The sequence below is a fragment of the Asparagus officinalis genome, chromosome 7, assembly GCF_001876935.1.
Source record: "Asparagus officinalis chromosome 7, Aspof.V1, whole genome shotgun sequence".
NCBI lineage: Eukaryota > Viridiplantae > Streptophyta > Magnoliopsida > Asparagales > Asparagaceae > Asparagus > Asparagus officinalis.
In genome coordinates this window covers 16,794,012-16,815,144 of record NC_033800.1, presented here as the reverse complement: position 1 = coordinate 16,815,144, position 21,133 = coordinate 16,794,012, and the positions used below count along the sequence as shown (strand labels likewise).

At 36.5% G+C, this 21,133-nt stretch overlaps 1 protein-coding gene across 1 annotated transcript; it reads left to right on the top strand.

The window, feature by feature from the left end:
• Positions 19,136–20,705, top strand: LOC109846753. The gene is made up of 3 exons (XM_020415998.1): positions 19,136–19,240; positions 19,330–19,737; positions 20,548–20,705. Exons 1-3 carry the CDS (start codon positions 19,136–19,138, stop codon positions 20,608–20,610), a joined length of 576 nt encoding a protein of 191 aa, XP_020271587.1. The 3' UTR covers positions 20,611–20,705.

Genomic DNA, 21,133 nt, shown 5'->3' with positions numbered 1-21,133 from the left:
AAAGAAATTCAGTATTTCAATTGATAATAATGAGGACTTGAGTTTAAGTTCGAGTATTGTCGTCGTAATGGATTTACAGACGTAAACTTGTATGCTACCTCCGCTAGGGAATCCTCAACCTCTCAGAACACCCAAACTGCTCCAGAAAATGTGTAAATATTTTACTTTTAAGTTCTTTATGAGTTCACTGATAGGTTATGAGTTGGTTGTTAACCTTATACATTGGTTGCTAAGATTATGAGTTGGTTGTCAATGTTATGGACTGGTTGTTAAGGTTATGTGTTGTTTGCCTGATTTTATGAGATAGTTTTAAGTTTGTTGCTAAGGTTATGAGTTCACTGCTACGTATACGATTTAGTTACTATGGTTATCCGTTTGTTGTTAAGTATATGAGTCCGTTGTTAAGGTTACAAGTCCATCGTTAAGGTTAAGAGTTTGTTGTTAAGGTTATGTGTCGACTGTTAAGTTTACAAGTTTGTTGTTAAGGTTAAGAGTTCGTTGTTAAGGTTATGTGTCGGCTGTTAAGGTTTGGAGTTCGTTGTTATGGTTATAATTTTGTTGTTAACCTTATAAGGTATATCTTTGTAAAACCCCGTAAATTTGAATATTTTATGATAAATAATGATAAATATGTTATATAGTAAAAAATAACTTATCTTGATGTTTGAATATGATAAGACCTGATTTGAAATAAATTCAATGTATATTTATGAAAATATGAGTGCAAATGCACAAAACATGGACAAAGGCCAAAAGAGTGAAAATCTGGGAATAATGACCAGTTGAGAGCTTTCCAACAAATCTCAGATCACCTCATTCCAAGATCGGATGAGAAATTTATAGCCTTTTTACCAAACCCCAGTCTGAGCATGGCCCAGAAACCTACGCAGTCGACCGCGACGGTCGACCGCTGGACGAATCTATTTCTGCCAGGTTTGTTTCGGGTTGGGTTTTGTTTATACCGAACCCAGTTGTTACCCTATGTATATATACTCATTTTAAAGCTCTTTTAACCCTCTTTCATGTGAGATTAACACCATCAACCTTTCTTCTCAAACCCGAACCCTAATTGTGAGTTTTAGGAGAGATCTCGGGGTGTTTGTCGAAGGAAAGACGAGGAATTGTGATGTTTGGCATCGATATATCATTAGATGTTCATTTCAGAGGCTTGTTCACATGCAAAGACAAGATCACTTGCATCCAAACCCATCCCCATAGTTAAATAACTAGCTTAGAAGTTTAATTTGTGTTTACATGCTTAGATCTTAATATAATGTGAAAAAAGATTAGATAATTATTGTTAGATCTTAAACAAATGTTAGATTTACATGCATTTCTTGCTATTTATAATAGAAATGTGATAATGATCATTAGGGTTTTTTAAAATTTCGTTTTTAACTTGTTAACCATGTTCTAATCATGTTTAAACCCTAATTTAACATTTAATTGAGTTTACATGTGGATTAAAGATGAGAAAACCCTAGTTTTGTAAGACCTAAGTATTAAAAACATGATTAAATGAATGTTCATCTTTTCTAAGTTGTTTTGCAATTATACGTATGTTTAATATGTTAAAAGTCCATGCTTTAGATTGAAGAATTTGGTTAATTAGGTTAAAAACCCCTAATTTGATTAACACAAGAATTTGTTTTATGTTTCATGCAAATTTAAGGGTTTAAGCATGTTTCTTAAATGAAAATAATCATGCTATATATGTTGAGTTTGGTTCCAGAAGTATTTATCTGCTATTGATATTCTTTCATGTAAGTTTCACGTTGTTTTAAACAAATTTGAATCACAAAAATCGTCATGAACACAACACGGTGCATAAACCTGCACAGTCTGGAAAAACTGTCCATGGTCGACCACGTATAAATGGCAGTTGGCCGCATGCTAGGTAGAAGCCTGGGCAACACTGAACACCTATCGTGGTCGACCGCCGCATAATTGCGGTCGACTGCTAACCTGGCAATTGGTCTGTTCATGTTTGTTTGGCTTTGTTTTGATTTTCGAGAGAGTTTCTCAATCTTGTACTGATATATTATAACGTTTAAGAGTTGTTTAACACTTGAGATGATGGTGAACACCAGTTATGGACACACACATTGAGATATGTGTACGTATACTTAGATTATGTTGTGTTAACATATTTTTGTCGCATGTTGAGCTGATGAATACATATGAGAGAGTATAGTCATTTTTCATGTATCCGGAATAGGGAGATAAAAACTTATTTCCACAGGACGATTGAGTAAGAATATTATAAAAGTATCGTTATTTCATGTATCCAGAATAGGAAGATAAAAACCTATTTTCGTAGGAAGATTGATAAGAGTATTACAAAAGTATCATCATTTCATGTATCCGAAATAGGAAGATAAAACATATTTCCACAGAGCGATTGAGTAAGAATATTATAAAAGTATCGCGATTGCACTAGGAGATGCACACAAGTATTATCAGTTGTAGTTTTGCTTCCATATTGGATCCCCGTAAGTAGGGTACATTCTTTGATATCGTAGCGTACATGATATGGCTTATGGTTGACTTTTGATTTGGATGTAATCCCCTTATATTAGAGCCGTCTAATCAAGTGTAGATCGAGATGAGATGTTTATTTTACATGTTTGAGGTTTGGAGTGTTTCCTTTTGTTTGCTATTTTTCATTCATAGAGTTAGAATTGGTATTTAGGGATCTACAATTTGAGACATATGGTATATATATGAGAGTTTCCTTGTTTGGATTATTTCACTCGACGTACTACGTCTCGTCTTGTAGGTGTCTAAATATTAACTCCATTAGATACGGGAAAAATGATATAGGTAGACTATGCTTAATAGATAGAGCATCCACTAAATCTAGCAACCTTTTCCCTGGGGGCGGATGAAGGTAATCTTTCTATAGCGCTCTGACGCTCTTGTTGTTGTTTTTTTTATTTAAATTTTCTCTTTCAGGCAAATCAGAGTTTCGAAGAGCCGCAGGATGACGAAGTTCTAGCATAATCGCCGTCGCACAGTCTTAGTAGCTGAAGCTCCACTGTATAGTTATGTTCATTGTTCAGACTTTAGAGTTGTATTCTTTTTGTAGAGGCTGAGTGCCCTAGTGAGATTTTATTTGAATCATTGTGTTAAGATGTATTTCAGACTCAGAGATATTTTCATTCTATTTCAGCTGGCTTATTTATTGATATACTTCTTTAGTGCATATCTGATTTTGTACTACTTCTATTATTTGCATGTTTTGTATCTTCACCTATTTGTTGATTCCACTAGAGAGATAGTGACTGTGATGGTGAAACATGTCGTAGCATGGTGTTTGGTGCTTGACGGGTTTTACAATTCGGGTTTCACCTTGGACTTTAGCCTTGTGTGAATCCTGGGGCATCACAGTTGTTATCAGAGCTCTAGTTCTAGTACCTTAGGATCATCCCATGTCGAGTCGTGGAGCTAGAATAGAGTTTTTTAGGATTCATGTATAGAGTTCGCTAAGAATTTCCTAGAATGTGTGAGGACGATATGTGCATATATCTCAAAATTTTGGAAATTTTTTTATGACAATTATTTTATGTTGATTTAAAGTATTTGCGTGAATACTGTATGTCATGAATAAGTATTGTGATACATTATGTGTATATATATATTTGTGACCTCATTTACTGTGTCCTTTAAGCTCTCCTCTTGATATTATAAACGTCGGGACGAGGATGTGGTCGAGGTAAAACTCGTACCTAGAGAACTAGGCAATCAGAGCCTGAACCGCAGCAGGCTCCATAGTATTTGATCGACTTTATGGCATCGTTTGTAGTAAGATTTTGTAACACTCGAGGAGCGAGAGGTGTATCCGTTTTCGCCAGTAGTATTATTTTCTGGAGTTGCACCACTAATTGTACCAGTCATACCTATTGAAGAGGTAATACCTATGATTTCATAATCACCACAACCAGCTGTTGATAGAGCCGCAAAGCAGGAGGCTTGACTCTGTAAGAATAGTAAATATATCATACACTAAGAACGCCATAGTGCAGGGCACACTAGTTTCATGTGCGGCTTATAAATAAAAAGGAATATGTGAAAATTTCTTAACGTAGACTTAGTACCAAACCAGAGGTTAAAAATATTCAGCACAAAGGATATCACCGGGGATTAGCAGCAAATGATAGCTACGATTTCAGATTGTCACCGGGACAGTGAATATCACTTATTTGGGAAATTTTTTTTTACTTCTTCGACAAGCTGTTACAGCTAGTTCGATTAAAGACGTGAGATATGTCTATAATTAATTATGAAATCAAGACTAACATGATGAAAATGACAAGGGCAAGAGACCTATTATGGGATCTAGAGGACACAGCAGCGGGGTAAAAATTTTTACCATCAGCAATAAAGACGTTATAAGAAGAGAGCAGAACATGATTCGATAGTGACGTAGCAGCGCAGGATTCGGGATACATGATACAATTGTAACAAGATCAAACATAGAGTGAAGGATTGTCACAAGACACTAGCAGGAGACCAGCATGACAGAGGTCAGGGTCAATAGTCTTAGGGTTACAGTTACAGCCAGCATAGGAGGATAGATGTACTATCGGTTATTCCGAGGATTTAGGGGCCTATAGGCCAGAATTGATCTATTTAGAGTATTCATTAGTGTCAGATGGAGCCATGTGTTTCACCACCAGCAACGCAGCAGGCGTCGGCCACCAGCAGAGTTTATGTAGTCATACCGCGTGAGCATAGTGCAAGTGGAGTTTTCATAGTAAATTCTTATCCAACTCGAATCTTGTTTGATTCAGGTACTTTATATTCTTTCATATTTTATGCCTTCATGTATAGGCTTCAGTTAGTTACACATCTCTTAGATGTTCTGTTATCAATTTCTACTCCTTTAGGAGAGGTGTCCCTATTAGAGAGTATATATAGGAGATGTGTCATCAGTATAGTTGAGTTTGAGTTTATCTTTGACCTGGTCATTTTTGTGGATGTCGAATTTCAACGTCATTCTTAGTATGAAATGGTTATCATCCTACAATATCAGTATTGACTATTTTGATAAAACAGTACGCTTGTGAGCATTCGTTGGGATTGTATAGATAGTAGCAACCTCATAGGGTAACCAGAATAACAGTACGCTTGTGAGCATTCGTTGGGATTGTATAGATAGTAGCAACCTCATAGGGTAACCAGAATGCAGAGTCATTTCTGGCATACGTCGATAGTAGCAACCTCATAGGGTAACCAGAATGCAGAGTCATTTCTGGCATACGTCGAGGAGGTGATGATACAGTTTTGGAGTGTAGATTTGAGTGAGACCGGAGTTATCTTAGAGTATCAGGATGTCTTTCAGGACATGCCTACATTTTCTCTAGTGAGAGAGGTTGTTTCCCTGCATCGAGTTGTAGCAGGAACCATACCGATATTCCGAGCACCCTATCATATCATATGGCACCCGCTGAGATGATGGAGTTACAGACTCAGCTAGATGAGTTGTTAACTCGAGATATTATTTGTCGGAGTCATCTTCATGGGAGCACCGGTCCTCTTTATGGAGAAGAAGGACATTACTACGTAATTATATATATATATATCCTCTTTATGGAGGATTTATGACTTGTTCGACCAGCTGTGGGGAGCGCAGCATTTCTCGAAGATTAATCTTCGTTCTAGTTAGTTCCAGTTGCGAGTGCGGTAAATGGATATTTCCAAAACCGTATTTTCTGACTCGATATGGGTCTTTTGAGTTCTTGTCATGCCATTTGGGCTCAATGCACCCGTGATATTCATGGATTTGATGAACCGGATTTTTCATCCATGTTAGGACCAGTTCGTAGTCGTTTTATTAACGACATTATTATCTTTTTGAGATCGGAGGCAGAAACGAGCAAGATCCTCTATTGGCATTGCGGGCATAGTGGACAGTCAAGATTAAAGGCATCAGTGATACGTTGAGTTCAGCAAATACGATTTTTGGTTATAAGAGATCAGATTTTTTTAGGCCACATCATCAGCAGGGGGGCATAACAGTGGATCCAGCCATGGTTAAGGCTATACTTGATTAGGAGCCACTAAGAACCATTACAGAAATTTGTAGTTTTAGTAGGGTATGAGAGAAAGTTCATTCGGGACTTTTCGAAGATTTTGATACAACTTACACACCTTATGAAGAAGGGTGTATAGTTTGCTTTGAGCACGGGGTGCTAGGAAGCCTTTGAGACTACTAAGGTTAGAGAGACTATAGTAACAATTTTGACTTTTCTAAGCAGTGTACAACATTTGTCGTTTACGTGAACACATCATTAGCAGGACTAGGAGGTGTTTTGATGCAGACCCGGAGGGTATAACTTATATTTCACGACAGTTGAGGCGCATCATACCAGATATACAGTATATCCAGGTCTAATGAAATGTACAAAGATGTGAAGAGGCACTTCTGGAGGAGTTTCCAGAATTTGTTAGGTAGCCAGTGTGATATTCTAGTGTTTTTCACCCGCAGGCATGACACCGTATAAGGCATGGTACGCGAGGCATTATAGACTGCTTATTCATTAGGCAGAATTACAAGAAAGTTTATTGCTTAGACAGGAGCTTGTGTGGTGAACTACAGGGAATGTAACAGAGGTTTGGGAGCGTATTCTTGTAGCGCATAGTCATCAGAAGAGTTACGCAGACTAGAGATGACGACCATTAGAGTTCTAGATTGGCGACTATGTCTTATTGAAAATATCACTGACGAGTTCAGCGACTCGGTAGACGGGGAAGGTTTACCCCGAGATATATTGGTCCGTTCATGAGAGTTGAACATTTTTGGAGCCGTTTTGTATGGGCTAGATCTTCTAGTATTAATGTCGAGTATACACGATGTTTTTCATGTTTTGATAATTTAGAAGTAATTGCGCGACGAGGAGCAGCAGAGGGTGATTGATGCACCAGAATTTGAATTTTAGATTGATTTAACTACTGTGGAGATCACGGGTTGTATTCTTACTAGAGAGGACGAGAGGCTTAGAAAGGAAGTAATACCTTAAGTTAAAGTTCAATAGAGATAGAAAAGAGTTGATGAGACTTCTTGGGAACGTGAGGAGGATATGCGTCATGACTACCCGCACCTATTCGAGTGCGTAAAATGATTAGGTTATAGCCTATTGATGTTTATGATTTTTAATTTGTTCTATATGGTCATATTTATATTTAACGCTAGAATTGGGGTATTAACACTTATCTCCTAATCATTCGGAACACATGGTATATATATGAGGGGTTCCTTGTTTGGATTTTTTGCCTGACGTACTAGTTTCGTTCAATTAGGGGTTAAATAAGAGTATTCGCATTTTAGATTGTTAAGCATAGATATTGCTAGTGATTCATATCTAGGGATTAATGGTATGAGATGTGTACGGAAGAGTTTCCTTGTCTGGATTATCCCCTCTTAGTGCTTTTCTTATATTATTAATTTCTAAGAAACGATTGCGGGATTTCGGGGACGAAATTCTTTTAAGGGGGGAAGAATGTAAAACCCCTTAAATTTAAATATTTTATGATAAAAAATAATAAATATATTATGTAGTGAAAAATAATATATCTTGATGTTTGAGTATGATAAGAATTGATTTGAGATCAATTCAATGTATATTTGTGAAAATATGAGTGCAAATGCACAAAACATGCACAAAGGCCAAAAGAGTGAAAATCTGGGAATAATGACTAGTTAAGAGTTTCTATATTTTAAACATCGATGCAGTCAGAATCTAGAAAAGTGTAAAAGATCAAAGTTGTAGGTCTCTTCAATAGATTTCCAATAAATCTTAAATCACCTCATGCCGAGATCGCATGAGAAAGTTATAGCCTTTTTACCAAACCCCAGTCTAAGCACGGCCCAGAAACCTGCGCAGTCGACCACGACGGTCGACCACGACGGTCGACCGCTGGGCGAATCTGTTTCTACCAGGTTTGTTTTGGGTTAGGTTTTGTTTATACCGAACCCAATTGTTACCCTATGTATATATACTCGTTTTAAAGATCTTTTAACCCTCTTTCATGTGAGATTAACACCAGCAAACTTCCTTCTCAAACCCTAACCCTAATTGTGAGTTTTGGGAGAGATCTCAGGGTGTTTGTTAAAGGAAAGACAAGGAATTATGATGTTTGGCGTCGAGAGATCATTTGCTGTTCGTTTCAGAGGCTTGTTCACGTGAAAAGGCAAGATCACTTGCATCCAAACCCATCCCCATAGTTAAATAACTAGCTTAGAAGTTTAATTTGTGTTTATATGCTTAGATCTTAATCTAATGTGAAAAAGATTAGATTTTTATTGTTAGATCTTAAACAAATATTAGATCATCTAATGTGAAAAAGATTAGATTTTTATTGTTAGATCTTAAACAAATATTAGATCTACATGTTTTTCTAACTGTTTTTAATAGAAATATGATCATGATCATTAGTGTTCTTTAAAATTTTGTTTTTAACATGTTAATCATGTTCTAATCATGTTTAAACCCTAATTTGATATTTAATTGAGTTTACATGTGGATTAAAGAATCATGTTCTAATCATGTTTAAACCCTAATTTGATATTTAATTGAGTTTACATGTGGATTAAAGATAAGAAAACCCTAGGTTTGTGAGTTAAACCCTAATTTGATATTTAATTGAGTTTACATGTGGATTAAAGATAAGAAAACCCTAGGTTTGTGAGACCTAAGTGTTAAAAACATGAATAAATGAATGTTCATCTTTTCTAAGTTGTTTTGCAATCATGCTTATGTTTAATATTTTAAAAGTCCATGCTTTAGATTGAAGAATTTGGTTAATTAGGTTAATAACCCCTAATTTGATTAACATAAGAATTTATTTTATGTTTCATGCAAATTTAAGGGTTTATGCATTTTTCTTAAATGCAAATAATCATGCTATATATGTTGAGTTTGGTTCCAGAAGTATTTATCTGCTGTTGACATGCTTTCATGCAAGTTTCACGTTGTTTTAAACAAGTTTGAATCATAAAAATCGTCATGAACACAACACGGTGCAGAAACCTGCACAGTCTGGAAAACTATCCACGGTCGACCGCACATAAACGACGGTCGACCGCATGCTAGGCAGAAGCCTGGGCAACAATAAACACCTATCACGGTTGACCGTTGCATAATTGCGGTCGACCGCCGCATAATTGCGGTCGACCGCCGCATAATTGCGGTCGACCGCCAACCTGGCAATTGGTCTGTGCATGTTTGTTTTGCTTTGTTTTGATTTTTAGGAGAGTTTCTCGATCTTGTACTGATATATTATGATGTTTAAGAGTTGTTTAACACCTTAGATGATGGTGAACACTAGTTATGGACACGGACACTAAGATATGTGTATGTATACTTAGATTATGTTGTGTTATTATATTTTTGTCGCATGTTGAGCTGATGAATACATATGAGAGAGTAGAGTTATTTTTCATGTATCCGAAATAGGGAGATAAAAACCTATTTATGTAGGACGATTGAGTAAGAATATTACAAAAGTATCGTCATTTCATGTATCCAGAATAGGGAGATAAAAACATATTTTCGCAGGACGATTGAGTAAGAGTATTACAAAAGTATCGTCATTTTATATATCCGGAATAAGGAGATAAAACCTATTTGCTGCAAAGCGATTGAGTAAGAATATTACAAGAGTATCGTGATTGCACTAGGATATGCACACATGTAAGTATTATCAGTTGTAGTTTTGCTTCCATATTGGATCCTCGTAAGTAGGGTACATTCTTTGATATCGTGGCATACATGATATGACTTATGGTTAACTTTTAATTTGGATGTAATCCCCTTATATTAGAGCCGTCTACTCAAGTGTAGATCGAGATGAGATGTTTATTTTACATGTTTGAGATTTAGAGTGTTTCCTTTTGTTTGCTGTTTTTCATTCAAAGAGTTGGAATTGGTATTTAGGGATCTACAATTTGAGACATATGGTATATATATGAGGGTTTCCTTGTTTGGATTATTTTGCTCAATGTACTACATCTCGTCTTGTAGGTGTCTAAATATTAACTCCATTAGATACGGGAAAAATGATATAGGTAGACTATGCTTAATAGATAGAGCCTCCACTTTATCTAGCAGCCTTTTCCCTGGGTACGGATAGAGGTAATCTTGCTGTAGCGCTCTAACGCTCTTGTTGTTGTTTTTTTGTTTAAATTTTATCTTTTAGGCAAATCAGAGTTTTGGAGAGCCGCAGGATAACAGAGTTCTAGCATAGTCGCTGATAATCACATTTTATTACAATTTTATACCCTTATTATCTATTTTATATGAATAAATATACCACTAATAATTGTTTTTATCTTTTAATTGCAGGTTAATGAAGAATAAATCTCAAACTCCCATCTCTCAACAGAAGCCCTTGATTTAATGAAAAAATGAAGCCCATGAAGCCAAACAATTTCTTTCAAATATTTTATGAAGTATTAAAAGCCCAAAATGCAAAGAAAATGTCAAAAGGCCCAAGCCCAAAGCCTACAAGAAGAAGGATTTTCGGAAAAGCAACCAGAGTACACTGGGCATCGATGCCAGCATCGATGGTGGCATCGATGCTAGCATCGATACCCCTATCGATGCTGGTATCGATACCCCTATCGATGCTGGTATCGATGCCATCGTCATTCTGTTACGAATCTAAGGCTGAAATTCATGGTTTTTGGAGAAGATTTCTATCCAATGGCTCTCATTCATTGATGTTTACTATAAATAGGGGTAAAAAATGAGGGGTTAGAGGTGTGAAAATTTTTGTAACTCCTTTTAGAGAGGAGGGCTACTCTTAATTGAGAAGGCCTTCCAAATTTATAACTTTTTGTTACAATTAATAATAATAATTTTTTCACCACTTTAAATATTTCTTCTCTTTGTTGGATGATGAAGATGAAGATGAAGAATTATTTAGAGGTTTGTATTTCTTTTCTTTTTCTCTTTTATTTCTTTTTTTATTGCTTATTAGTTTAGATTTATTTCTATGCTTATAGTTAGATTTTATTTTCTTGTTAAATAGCCAAGAGGCTAGAACCCTCTTGCCTTAGATTTATTTCATGCTTATAGATTAGATTTATTTCATGCTTATAGAGTAGATTTATTTTCTTGCATTTAATTCTTGCAATTTATTTTGTAGTTTAGATTTTGTAATTTATTTTGTAGTTAGATTTTAATTTCTTACACTATTCACCTTGAGGCTAGAACCCTCTTGGGTTTAGTTTTTCTTTTTGTTTATTTTTATTTTATTTAATTCGCCTTTAGGCTAGAACCCTCTAGGGAATCACCTTTTTCTAAAGAAGTGGGTTTAATTTTAGATCACCCATATCTATAATTGAATCCACCATATTTAATTTCTTGCATTTTCTTTTATTCTTGAATTTAATTTTTTTCATTCTTGATTTTCATTTGTTTCTCGATTTTATTCATCCTTGCCTTATTGATCACATTCATTCTTTGTCACATCTACTCTCACTTACATTTTGCGCCATTTATGCACCATTTTCACTCTCTCAATCTCTTCACAATCACATTCACTCATCACTCCTATTTGTCACGCACACAACATAAGAACCGATTTTATATTTTCTCCTACAAAATACTTTCCTCGTGGATCGATATCTTTATACTATAACTTGATACGGTTGTGCACTTGTAATATTTTTGGTACATGTTTTATGCCGCATCAAGTTTTTGGCGTCATTGCCGGGGAGGGTGCTTAAGTAGGTTTTAATTATTTTGGTTCTTTAACTTGTGTGTTTATTGTGAAGGAAACGCTTGGAGCTTGAAGAACGCGGATTGGAGAACTAGGATTTGAAAATTTGCTTTCGGGTAAGTCTTCTTTCTAGCGTTTTCAATTTCACCCTTTTTAGTTAGCTTCATAATTAGAGACAATTAGGATTGAAAAAAAAAGATTTTATTTTTGTTGACCATAATAAAATCCATCTTTCACTTTGATATTTACTAACAAGATAATAAATTCAAATAATTTCCCCCTTCTCATTTGTTTGATTATTAACCCTAATTAAAAAATTTTTTCTTTTCCATCCTTTTTAGTTGCTTTTAATTCATAGGGTTGCATTTCATATTGTTAGTAGGAATTCACCAAGTGATTTGAGCATCTTGATTTGACACATACTTAAAAATATTTTTAAGGGCAAAACCCCATAATCAAGATAAGGTGAGGGATTTCATCACCCTTTCCTTAGCCCAAAAATCACTAATTCCTCACTACACTACCCAAGCCTAATAAAACTCATTAGACGTTGGCCCTAAGGACTCGAGCTCAATAAGGAACAAGAAATCCTGAAATGAACCGGTTTAAGTTTTGTCAGATTAGTTGGTGTCTAAGGCAAGGTTTAGGGGTTACGTAAAGCGCTCCGTAAGGAAAGAGGTACTTAATTGATCTTTGATCATTCTCTAGTACTATCCTTACATGGCTAACTAACTGGGTAAAACTTTAATCTTTTCACTGTAGGAGTTTTTGGTTAGGAGCTGGTCAAGTGAGTTAGGCTAAACCCTAGAATTAGAGTGATTGAAAAGTGATTGCTTTGATTTGTTTTAGTTAGGATTTTTCTTTATCCTTTTCTTCTCATAAAAAAAACTAATTTTTTTCTTTCTTTATAAAAAAATAAAAATAAAAATAAATAGTTTTGGTGTATGCAACAGTGGATTAGGGATAATACACGTCGATTAATTCGCTTTGAACCAATCATAGAAATAAAGCATCCTAATCCACCCATTCTTCATGATATATGCTATCCCATTAGGAATGCAATCCCCTATTGCATTAGGCTCCCCGAAACAAATGGAATAAATTTTGAGCTTAGACCGCATTACATAAACATGCTTCTCAAATTCCTTGGAAATGAAACAGAAGATGCATATATTTTTATCTCAGAATTTGAGGAAGTGTGTATTATGATTAAAATGAGAGAATTAACAGAAGATGTGATCAAACTCAGATTTATTCCATTTGCTCTCAAAGACAAAGCAAAAAAATGACTGTATAGCTTACCCGTAAATTCCATCACTACTTGGGAGGAATTTATCACCATTTTTCTTAAGAAATTTTTTCCTATCCATAAAACGGTGAAGCTAAGAAACAGTATCATGAATTTTAAAATTGTCTCGGGAGAACCCTTTTGGAAGTATTTTGACCGATTTAAAGATCTTCTCATCCAATGTTCTCATCATGGTTTAGAAAAATGGCGATTGTGCCAAATAATTTATGAAGGATTAGATTATTCTACAAAAACTTCCTTAGAATCAATGTGCCACAGGGATTTCATGAGGAAAAACGCTGATGAAGCTTAAGAGTTTTTAGAGAGTCTTTATGAAAAAACCATGCAATGGGAACACTGTGATGACCGAGTGTCATCAGTTCCCCAACCCAAATCCAGTGGTATTTCCTTAGAGTCGAACATTGCATCTGAAGCTAGGATGGCCGCAATCATGCGTAGGTTAGAAGCTTTAGAAATCAAGGAAAGAGCCCCGGCTCAAATCAATCAAGTTTCAGTCTCAGGATGTCACAACTGTTTGTCACCATCTCATATTTCAGAAGAATGTCCTCTCTTAGGAAATAAACATCCATTATGACAGGTCAACGCTGCATTCCAGCGTTCTACAAATAATCAATTCTCTCCAACCTACAATCCAGGTTGGAGAAATCATCCTAACGTTGCATGGAATCAAGGAAATTCTCCCGGAACTCAAAACTTTACACCCGCTTCGACCCAACATTTTCCTAGGGGAAACACAGTTCCTTTCAATCCACAATATCAACAACCCAATCTGCCGTATCAAAATCAGTCTCCTCTTCATCAAGCTGTAATTCAGACTCCTCACACTCCAGATCAGGATAAACGTCTCAATGTCTTGGAAAGGGGTTTGGAAACTATAATTAAGGCCTCCACTCAAACCACGAATATGTTGACTCAAACATCCAGCACTCTGAATTCCTTTATGCAATCAACCGGACAAATGCTCAACTCCTACTCTCAAACTATAGCTAGATTAGAATCCCAGCTTGGTCAACTAGCTAGTGCCGTGAGTGAAAGAGAGAAAGGAAAATTTCCGAGTCAACCTGTAGTCAACCCTAAGGACACAGGATGCAGTTCATCCTATGAAGCTCAAGTGAATGCAATCCATTCACTTCGGTCAGGTAGACAGGTCGATAATCAAGTGAGAACTCCCCCAAGTCAAACTTTTGATCCAGTACAAATTCCTTCTCCTTCTCCTTCTGATGAATCTATTCAACAATCACTCCCCTCAGATGACCAAGAACCTGAACCCGAACCTGAGCCTGCTTTTGATAGATTTAGACCGGTTGCTCCCTTTCCAGATAGACTCAGGTCTAGGAAACACTCTCCTCAGGAGGAGAAAATCCTAGAGACATTCAAGCAGGTTAAGGTCAACATTCCTCTCTTAGATGTAATTGAACAAATTCCATCTTATGCTAAATTTTTAAAAGAATTATGCACTAAGAAGAGGAGAATAAATGTCCCAAAGAAAGTCTTTTTAGCCGCCAATATCAGTGAAATGCTATCAAATCCCATACCTTTGAAACGTAAAGATCCAGGTTCCCCCATCATTTCATGTATCATTGGTAATACTCACATTGATAAAGCGCTTTTAGACTTAGGGGCCAGTGTCAATTTGCTTCCATATTCAGTCTACCAGCAATTGGGTCTAGGTGTACTGAACCCAACCAAATGCATCTTACAGTTGGCTGATAGATCTGTTAAGGTCCCTATGGGTGAGTTAGAGAATGTTTTGATTAAGGTTGGAGATTTTATTTTTCTAGTAGATTTTATAGTCTTGGAAACACAGCCTGTTTTCAATCCCAAAGGACATACACCTGTCATCTTAGAACGACCTTTCTTTGCCACTTCTAATGCTCTCATCAACTATAAAACTGGTCAAATGAAGCTGTCCTTTGGGAATTTGACTACTGATCTCAATATTTTTAATCCAGGGGACAACTGGTCAAATGAAGCTGTCCTTTGGGAATTTGACTACTGATCTCAATATTTTTAATCCAGGGGACCAGCCAAATAATCAGCCTCTAGAAATAAATTACATTCAGGAAAGATCAGAAGAAGAAGAAGAAGAAGAAGAAGAGTCTGATTTATGTTTTGAGGAAATTTTTGATGAAGAGTTAGAGTTTTTAGAAGAAGCAGATCAGGTCCTTAAAAATAATGAAACTGTGTTAAACATTTGCTGTTTTGAATTAAATTTTGAAGAACTCTTTCTTGATGAACTTAGATTCTTGGAGAATAATCAACAACCAAATTTTCAGAACTCTACAGAAGAATTGGTTGTTAGAAAACAAAACTTCACAGTACAAGAGTCTGAGTTCATTAAGAAATACAAAATGCATGACACCAATAATACCTACCTTACTTTGTTGCAAGAATTATTGAACACCCCGAAATGCTTGGAATTTCACATTATTGATTATATCATTCTAAATTTATTTAAAATCCGGGGAAGAATTTTTAACAATAAGGTAGGATTCAATGTAGAATATGAGCTCTTCGTGTTGAACACTTCATTCTACATTATTTGTTTTGTTTATTTCAGAATAATAAAAAGAATTTATTCTTCTCTCATTCGAGAGTTTCTTATTCAGTTGAAAAAAAAGAAAAAAAACAGAAAAAAACAGAAAAAAAGAAGAGAAAAAAAAGAAGAGACTAATAAAATTTTGATTCTATCCTCCATAGACCAAAGGTAATTGCAGATTTTTATCAGCTGATCAAATATAAGTACTTCACTTCTTATCTACTTTATTTTGTGCATCATAGAGTTTGCATTGAGGACAATGCAAAATTTAGGTGTGGGGGTGGGAATTAGTTAATTTTTCTCTTTGTTTTACATTTTTTGTTGCATTTTTGTCATTTTTTCCTTTTCTAAAAAAATTATAAAAATATCGTCACTTGCCAAATTGATAGAGATATGTAATAATTGATTTATTTGATAAATTTTAAATTTTCTAATCTGTTATTTACTCAAGTTCACCTTTTATGATAACTCTAAATAAAGTTCTTAAGAAATGATTTTCAAAGTAGTATACTTTACTTAAGCCTTAACTTAGATTTTTATTTAAAATAATGGAATGCATGCTTAGCTTAGAGTTAAAAATAATTTTTCAAAGTAGCTTGACTTACATATTTTTTCAGAATATATACACATATACATATAAAAAAAAATTACAAAAAGAAGAGTGCGAAAAATGGGAACAAAAAAAAACTCTTAAATTAAAGGTGATTCTATCTTATAAAGCCTAAGCTGATCGAGTAATTAAGCCCAAAGAGTATTTCCATACTTAATGACCTAAGCTCAATTGGGTTAGGATCCATTGGCCCAAAACTCGTTAAATGGTCGCTTAGAAAGCCCGTTAAAGTAGAAAAAAATCACCAAGGAAGAAAGAGTAAAAGATAATATAAAAAATATAAAAAATAAAAATAAAAACACTAATAAATATTTTATATATGTATATATGGTCTTGGAAAATATTTTAGATCAAGCAACTTGAATATTATTTTAAACAAAGAGTTAGCATGTTCTTTTCAAAACTTTTAAATTAAATTTCTAAGTTTGGCTTGGTTTTGTATTGCTACAATGAGAAGATTTTCTAGGAAATATACCTTAGAGTTATATATAAAAATATTTTCTTGAGTGATAACTGGCTTCAATTAGATTGTCTAAAGTTATCAAGTGAATTTAGTTATTTACTGACTTCTTTAATTTGGCAAGTTGACCGAATTTTGTGGGTATATTCACTGCAAACCCTCACGAGACTACAACTCGTCCACTAGGGTAACCTAGGGGTTTAAAGGCTTGTTGTATACGCTAAATACAACCGCGATTCCTGCGAAAGTGAGTTAGGATTTTCTTTTTATTTTCTTTGCTAGAGGACTAGCAAAAGTTTAGGTGTGGGGGTATTTGATAATCATATTTTATTATAATTTTATACCCTCATTATCTATTTTATATAAATAAATATAGCACTAATAATTGTTTTTATCTTTAAATTGCAGGTTAATGAAGAATAAATCTCAAAACCCTCATCTCTCAACAAAAAGCCTCCGCCGTTCATCCGCCGCCGCCGCCGTTCATCCACCGCCGCCGCCCATCTCTCCCCCTCTCTCTCAAGGTATATATTTTTCTCACCCCCCTCAATCTCTCTCTCTTTTTATACTGTTAACATTTGGGCATGGGTATCTTTCTACCTTCAAATCCATGATATCGAAAACCCTCTTCCAAGATGATTTGGCGAGGTAGCACAGCTACAGTCAATCACTAGGAAGGGGGCTTTCATGCAGATGAATAGGTCATTAGATTCCCCTACTGTTAGCCTGTGCATGGATTTGAGGGAATTAATGGCAATTTCAATGATTTGATAGCTTTCAAAATGCCTTTTTTCATGTTGTTTTTGGTTCTAATTTCTGAGGGTTATCTGCAAAAATGCAGAAATTTGGGGTTTTCTGCAATATCAAAAGTTATTGGGGGTTTAGTGAGATTTTGAAAGTTATTAGGGGTTTGCTGCAAAGTGCTGAAAGTTATTGGGGTTTAGTGTAATTTACCTTTTAGATTCGTGTTGCCAAACACGCTAATCCTAAATGATTTGGCGAGGTACCTCAGCTGCAGTCAATCACTAGGAAGGGGATTTCATGCAGATGAATGGGTCTTTGGATTTATCTACAAAAATGAAACTACAGGGTCGTAAGTTCAAAATAGTTTGAGGGTTAAGGATATGGTTAGGGTTAGGGGAGGGTGAAGGTGAGGGTGAGGGTTAGGGTTGGGGTTAGGCGAGGGTTAGGGTTAGGGTTTGGGTTAGGATTAGGATTAGAGGAGGGTTAGGTGAGGGTAGGGGTGATGGTGAGGGTTCGGGTTAGGGTTAGGGTTAGGGTTAGGTGAGGGTGGGGGTGAGTGTTAGGGTTAGGTGATCGAGGGTGGGGTGAGGGTGAGGGGTGAAGGTGAGGGTGAGGGTTAGGGTTGGGGTTAGGCGAGGGTTAGGGTTAGGGTTAGGGTTAGGGTTAACTGTGAATGATCCCTTGTACTAAGGGTTAGGGTTAGGGTTAGGTGAGGGTGGGGGTGAGTGTTAGGGTTAGGTGATCGAGGGTGGGGTGAGGGTGAGGGGTGAGGGTGAGCGGATACGGATCCTCTCCTAATGAGAGGGTTCCTAATATCTCCTAATGAGATCTTGGCCTTTGATTTATCAATCAAAGGCCAATATCTAGGCCTTATCTCCCGCCTACTTTTGTGCATGAGGAGATCTTGGCCTTTGATTGATAAATCAAAGGCCAAGATCTCATTAGGAGATATTAGGAACCCTCGATTCATTAGGAGAGGATCCCAATTCGTTCTCCGAGTACACTATAGTACACGGAGAACAACGAGTAAGCGCCGCCAACAATCCTGTATGCGTATGTGACAAGTAAATAAAGAGATTATATATAGTATTTATTGGACGGGGTATTCTACGGCTCGAAAATATGAGTGTACAGTGTGTGCAATTTCCCCCTGTATCGGATTTAGATCTTTTGCACTAGCGTATGACAGTTGAGAGAAGGAGCAGAACACACCGCTGTTTTGCGTTTGTCGTCTCTCTTCGAGACCGACGATGTTAAACCTAAAGCCGTTGACACAGTAGCCTCCATAATGCTTAACCACATTAGAAGGACCTCTGGCATATAAACAAACTTTCTCAGACAGGTTAATCCCATTCGTAATCCGTTTGTCAACCTTAAGAAAAGAATCAAATAGTTTACATATCTGTTGGCAGGCACATATATTTGATATACGAATCAGAAATGTAAAAAGATCTTACTTCACCCTTCAGCCATGCAGGGAATTGTCTAGAGTGTGTGTCCATAACTCTCTTATTTTTTGTTCTGCATTTAAGATTAGTCTGGACATGTCGGATGTGAAGCCTAGACAAGAAGCATTTATAACGGTTAAATAGAGATAATTATTGTGAGGTGATCTAATCTGATTCAAACAGTTAAATACTTACGCCGCGTATATGTTAAATGTAGTATCATTGCTCAGGATATATGTGTGGGCTTGATCTAGCTCCATTCTGGGGAATCTAGTATCCTCCCCACGATCATTGTAGAATGTACCGAAGGGGAGAACTCGGGCATTTTGCAGATCGTATTCTGACTGGTTGGAGACCAAATTACGCCGATGAAGTGAAGAAAGCGCAGAACCGGGATCTGGCTGTAAGTAGCAGTTAATTTGTATATTTAATTTTTATAACAATGCATTTTAAATGTGTTAGAATTGACCGGGTTGTTTTGGTATATCGTAGGAGAAATTACATGCTAAGGTGCAGGAGCAATTATCACAGACTCAGGTCGATTCTAACACTCCGACCCGATTAAGTAGAGAGGAGGAGGATAGCATCATCGAGACCGTCATTGGACCGAGTAGGAAGAACAGATACAGGTGGAGAGGATCCGAGCATCGGCCGTACGAGTCCAGTAGCACCTACGAGTCTGCAGCTCCACCAGGATGCAGTTCTTCTCAAGACCCGACTATGGAGCAGCGGATGAAAGCGATGGAAGATTGGCAGTCGCGTCGGGAGTCGGAGCTACTCCAGATGGCGGAGGAAGAACGGAGGCGCCGGGAGCAGAGGGAGCTGGAATTCACCCAGTTCATATCGACTCTGCCTTCTGATGCTCAGGAGGCATATAGGAGACGGTTTTTGGCGGATCAGGTAATATATATATATATATGTATATTTCTTTTTTAATTAAATGAATTAAATATAAAATTCTTACTTAGTTACGAGTATGCCATGTGACTAAATGATATCACACAAACTGTTACACACAAACTATATCTCTCTCCGAAACACAACTAAAATTATATACTTAATGTTTTTATGTGATGTTGGTGTTGATGGTGCGTGTGTGCGTAGCGATGGTTGTATTGTCTAGTGAGTTGGTTAGTTGGTTGTTATTTTATTTTGTTGTGGGGCGTTCGTGCGTAGGGTCGTTGGTTATGTTGTTGGTTGGTGGGTGTTTTCGTCGTGGTGGTGGTGGTGGTGGTGATGATGATGGAGGGGGAGGGGGTGGGGGGTAGGAGTTTGGTTGGTTCGTGGGTGGGGTTGGGGGATTGTTATTGTGGTGGTGGTGGTGTTATTATTGTTGTGTTGTGGTGCCGCATGCAGATGTATTGTCGTGATTGTTATGTGCGTGCTTGATGTTGGGTTTGGTCGTGGTGGGGGAGGGGGAAGTGTGGGGATTGGGTTGAGCTGGGTACTCGTGCGTGCGTGTGTGCGTGTCGGTGGAGATAGGTACGGGTGCGTGCGTTGTTAAAAACATGTGCATGCTTGCGTATAATACATAAATATATGCCATGATACTCTCTCTGAATCATATAACATGTAAGAATATGCCATGATACTCTATTATTGCTATACTTGCATGTTATGCCTTGTTGTTTTATAATTTGTTACTTTACTGTAAAATTCAGTTTTTGATGATGTACGTATTGCTCTATAACGTTTTATTTATTTTTTTAGGCTGGGACTTCTCGACAAGGTGGAGTTGGTGATGAGGATGAGGATGATGATGATCGGGACTGAGTTTATTTGTTTTAACATTAAAAACAATGGGTGTGCTGTATAAACATTTCTAATGTTGGGATATTCATTATGTTTTTAGTGAAATAATTGTTATATATGCGTGAAATATGTGTTATATGTGCTTGTGTTGTGTAAATTTGTTGTACAAGTTATTGTTGTGAAATATATTGTACAGGAATTTCTTATTTTCAAAATTTTTTTAAAAAAATTCAGATTATTTTTAGCGACGGATATTCCGTCGCTAAAAGCTCTTTTAGCGACGGAAAACTGACACGCCAGATGTGCACTAAACAACTTTTAGCAACGGATTTTCCGTCGCCAATATATATTGGCGACGGAAATTCCGTCGCTGAAAGCTAATCTGCCGTGTCAGTTTTCCGTCGCTAAAAGTTATTTTAGCGACGGAAATTCCGTCGCTAAAAATGGACAGAAACTTTTTTAAAAATTTTGGCGACGGATTTTCCGTCGCTATATATCCGTCGCTATAAATTAGCGACGGATTTGCCGTCGCTAAAGATGGATT

Excerpts from the sequence above, each read along its gene's own strand:
- LOC109846753 (XM_020415998.1), top strand. The coding sequence starts at position 19,136 with ATGTACCGAAGGGGAGAACTCGGGCATTTTGCAGATCGTATTCTGACT. Across the intron at positions 19,241-19,329 it reads CGCAGAACCGGGATCTGGCT|GAGAAATTACATGCTAAGGT; the intron begins GTAAGTAGCAGT and ends GGTATATCGTAG. Across the intron at positions 19,738-20,547 it reads GACGGTTTTTGGCGGATCAG|GCTGGGACTTCTCGACAAGG; the intron begins GTAATATATATA and ends TTATTTTTTTAG.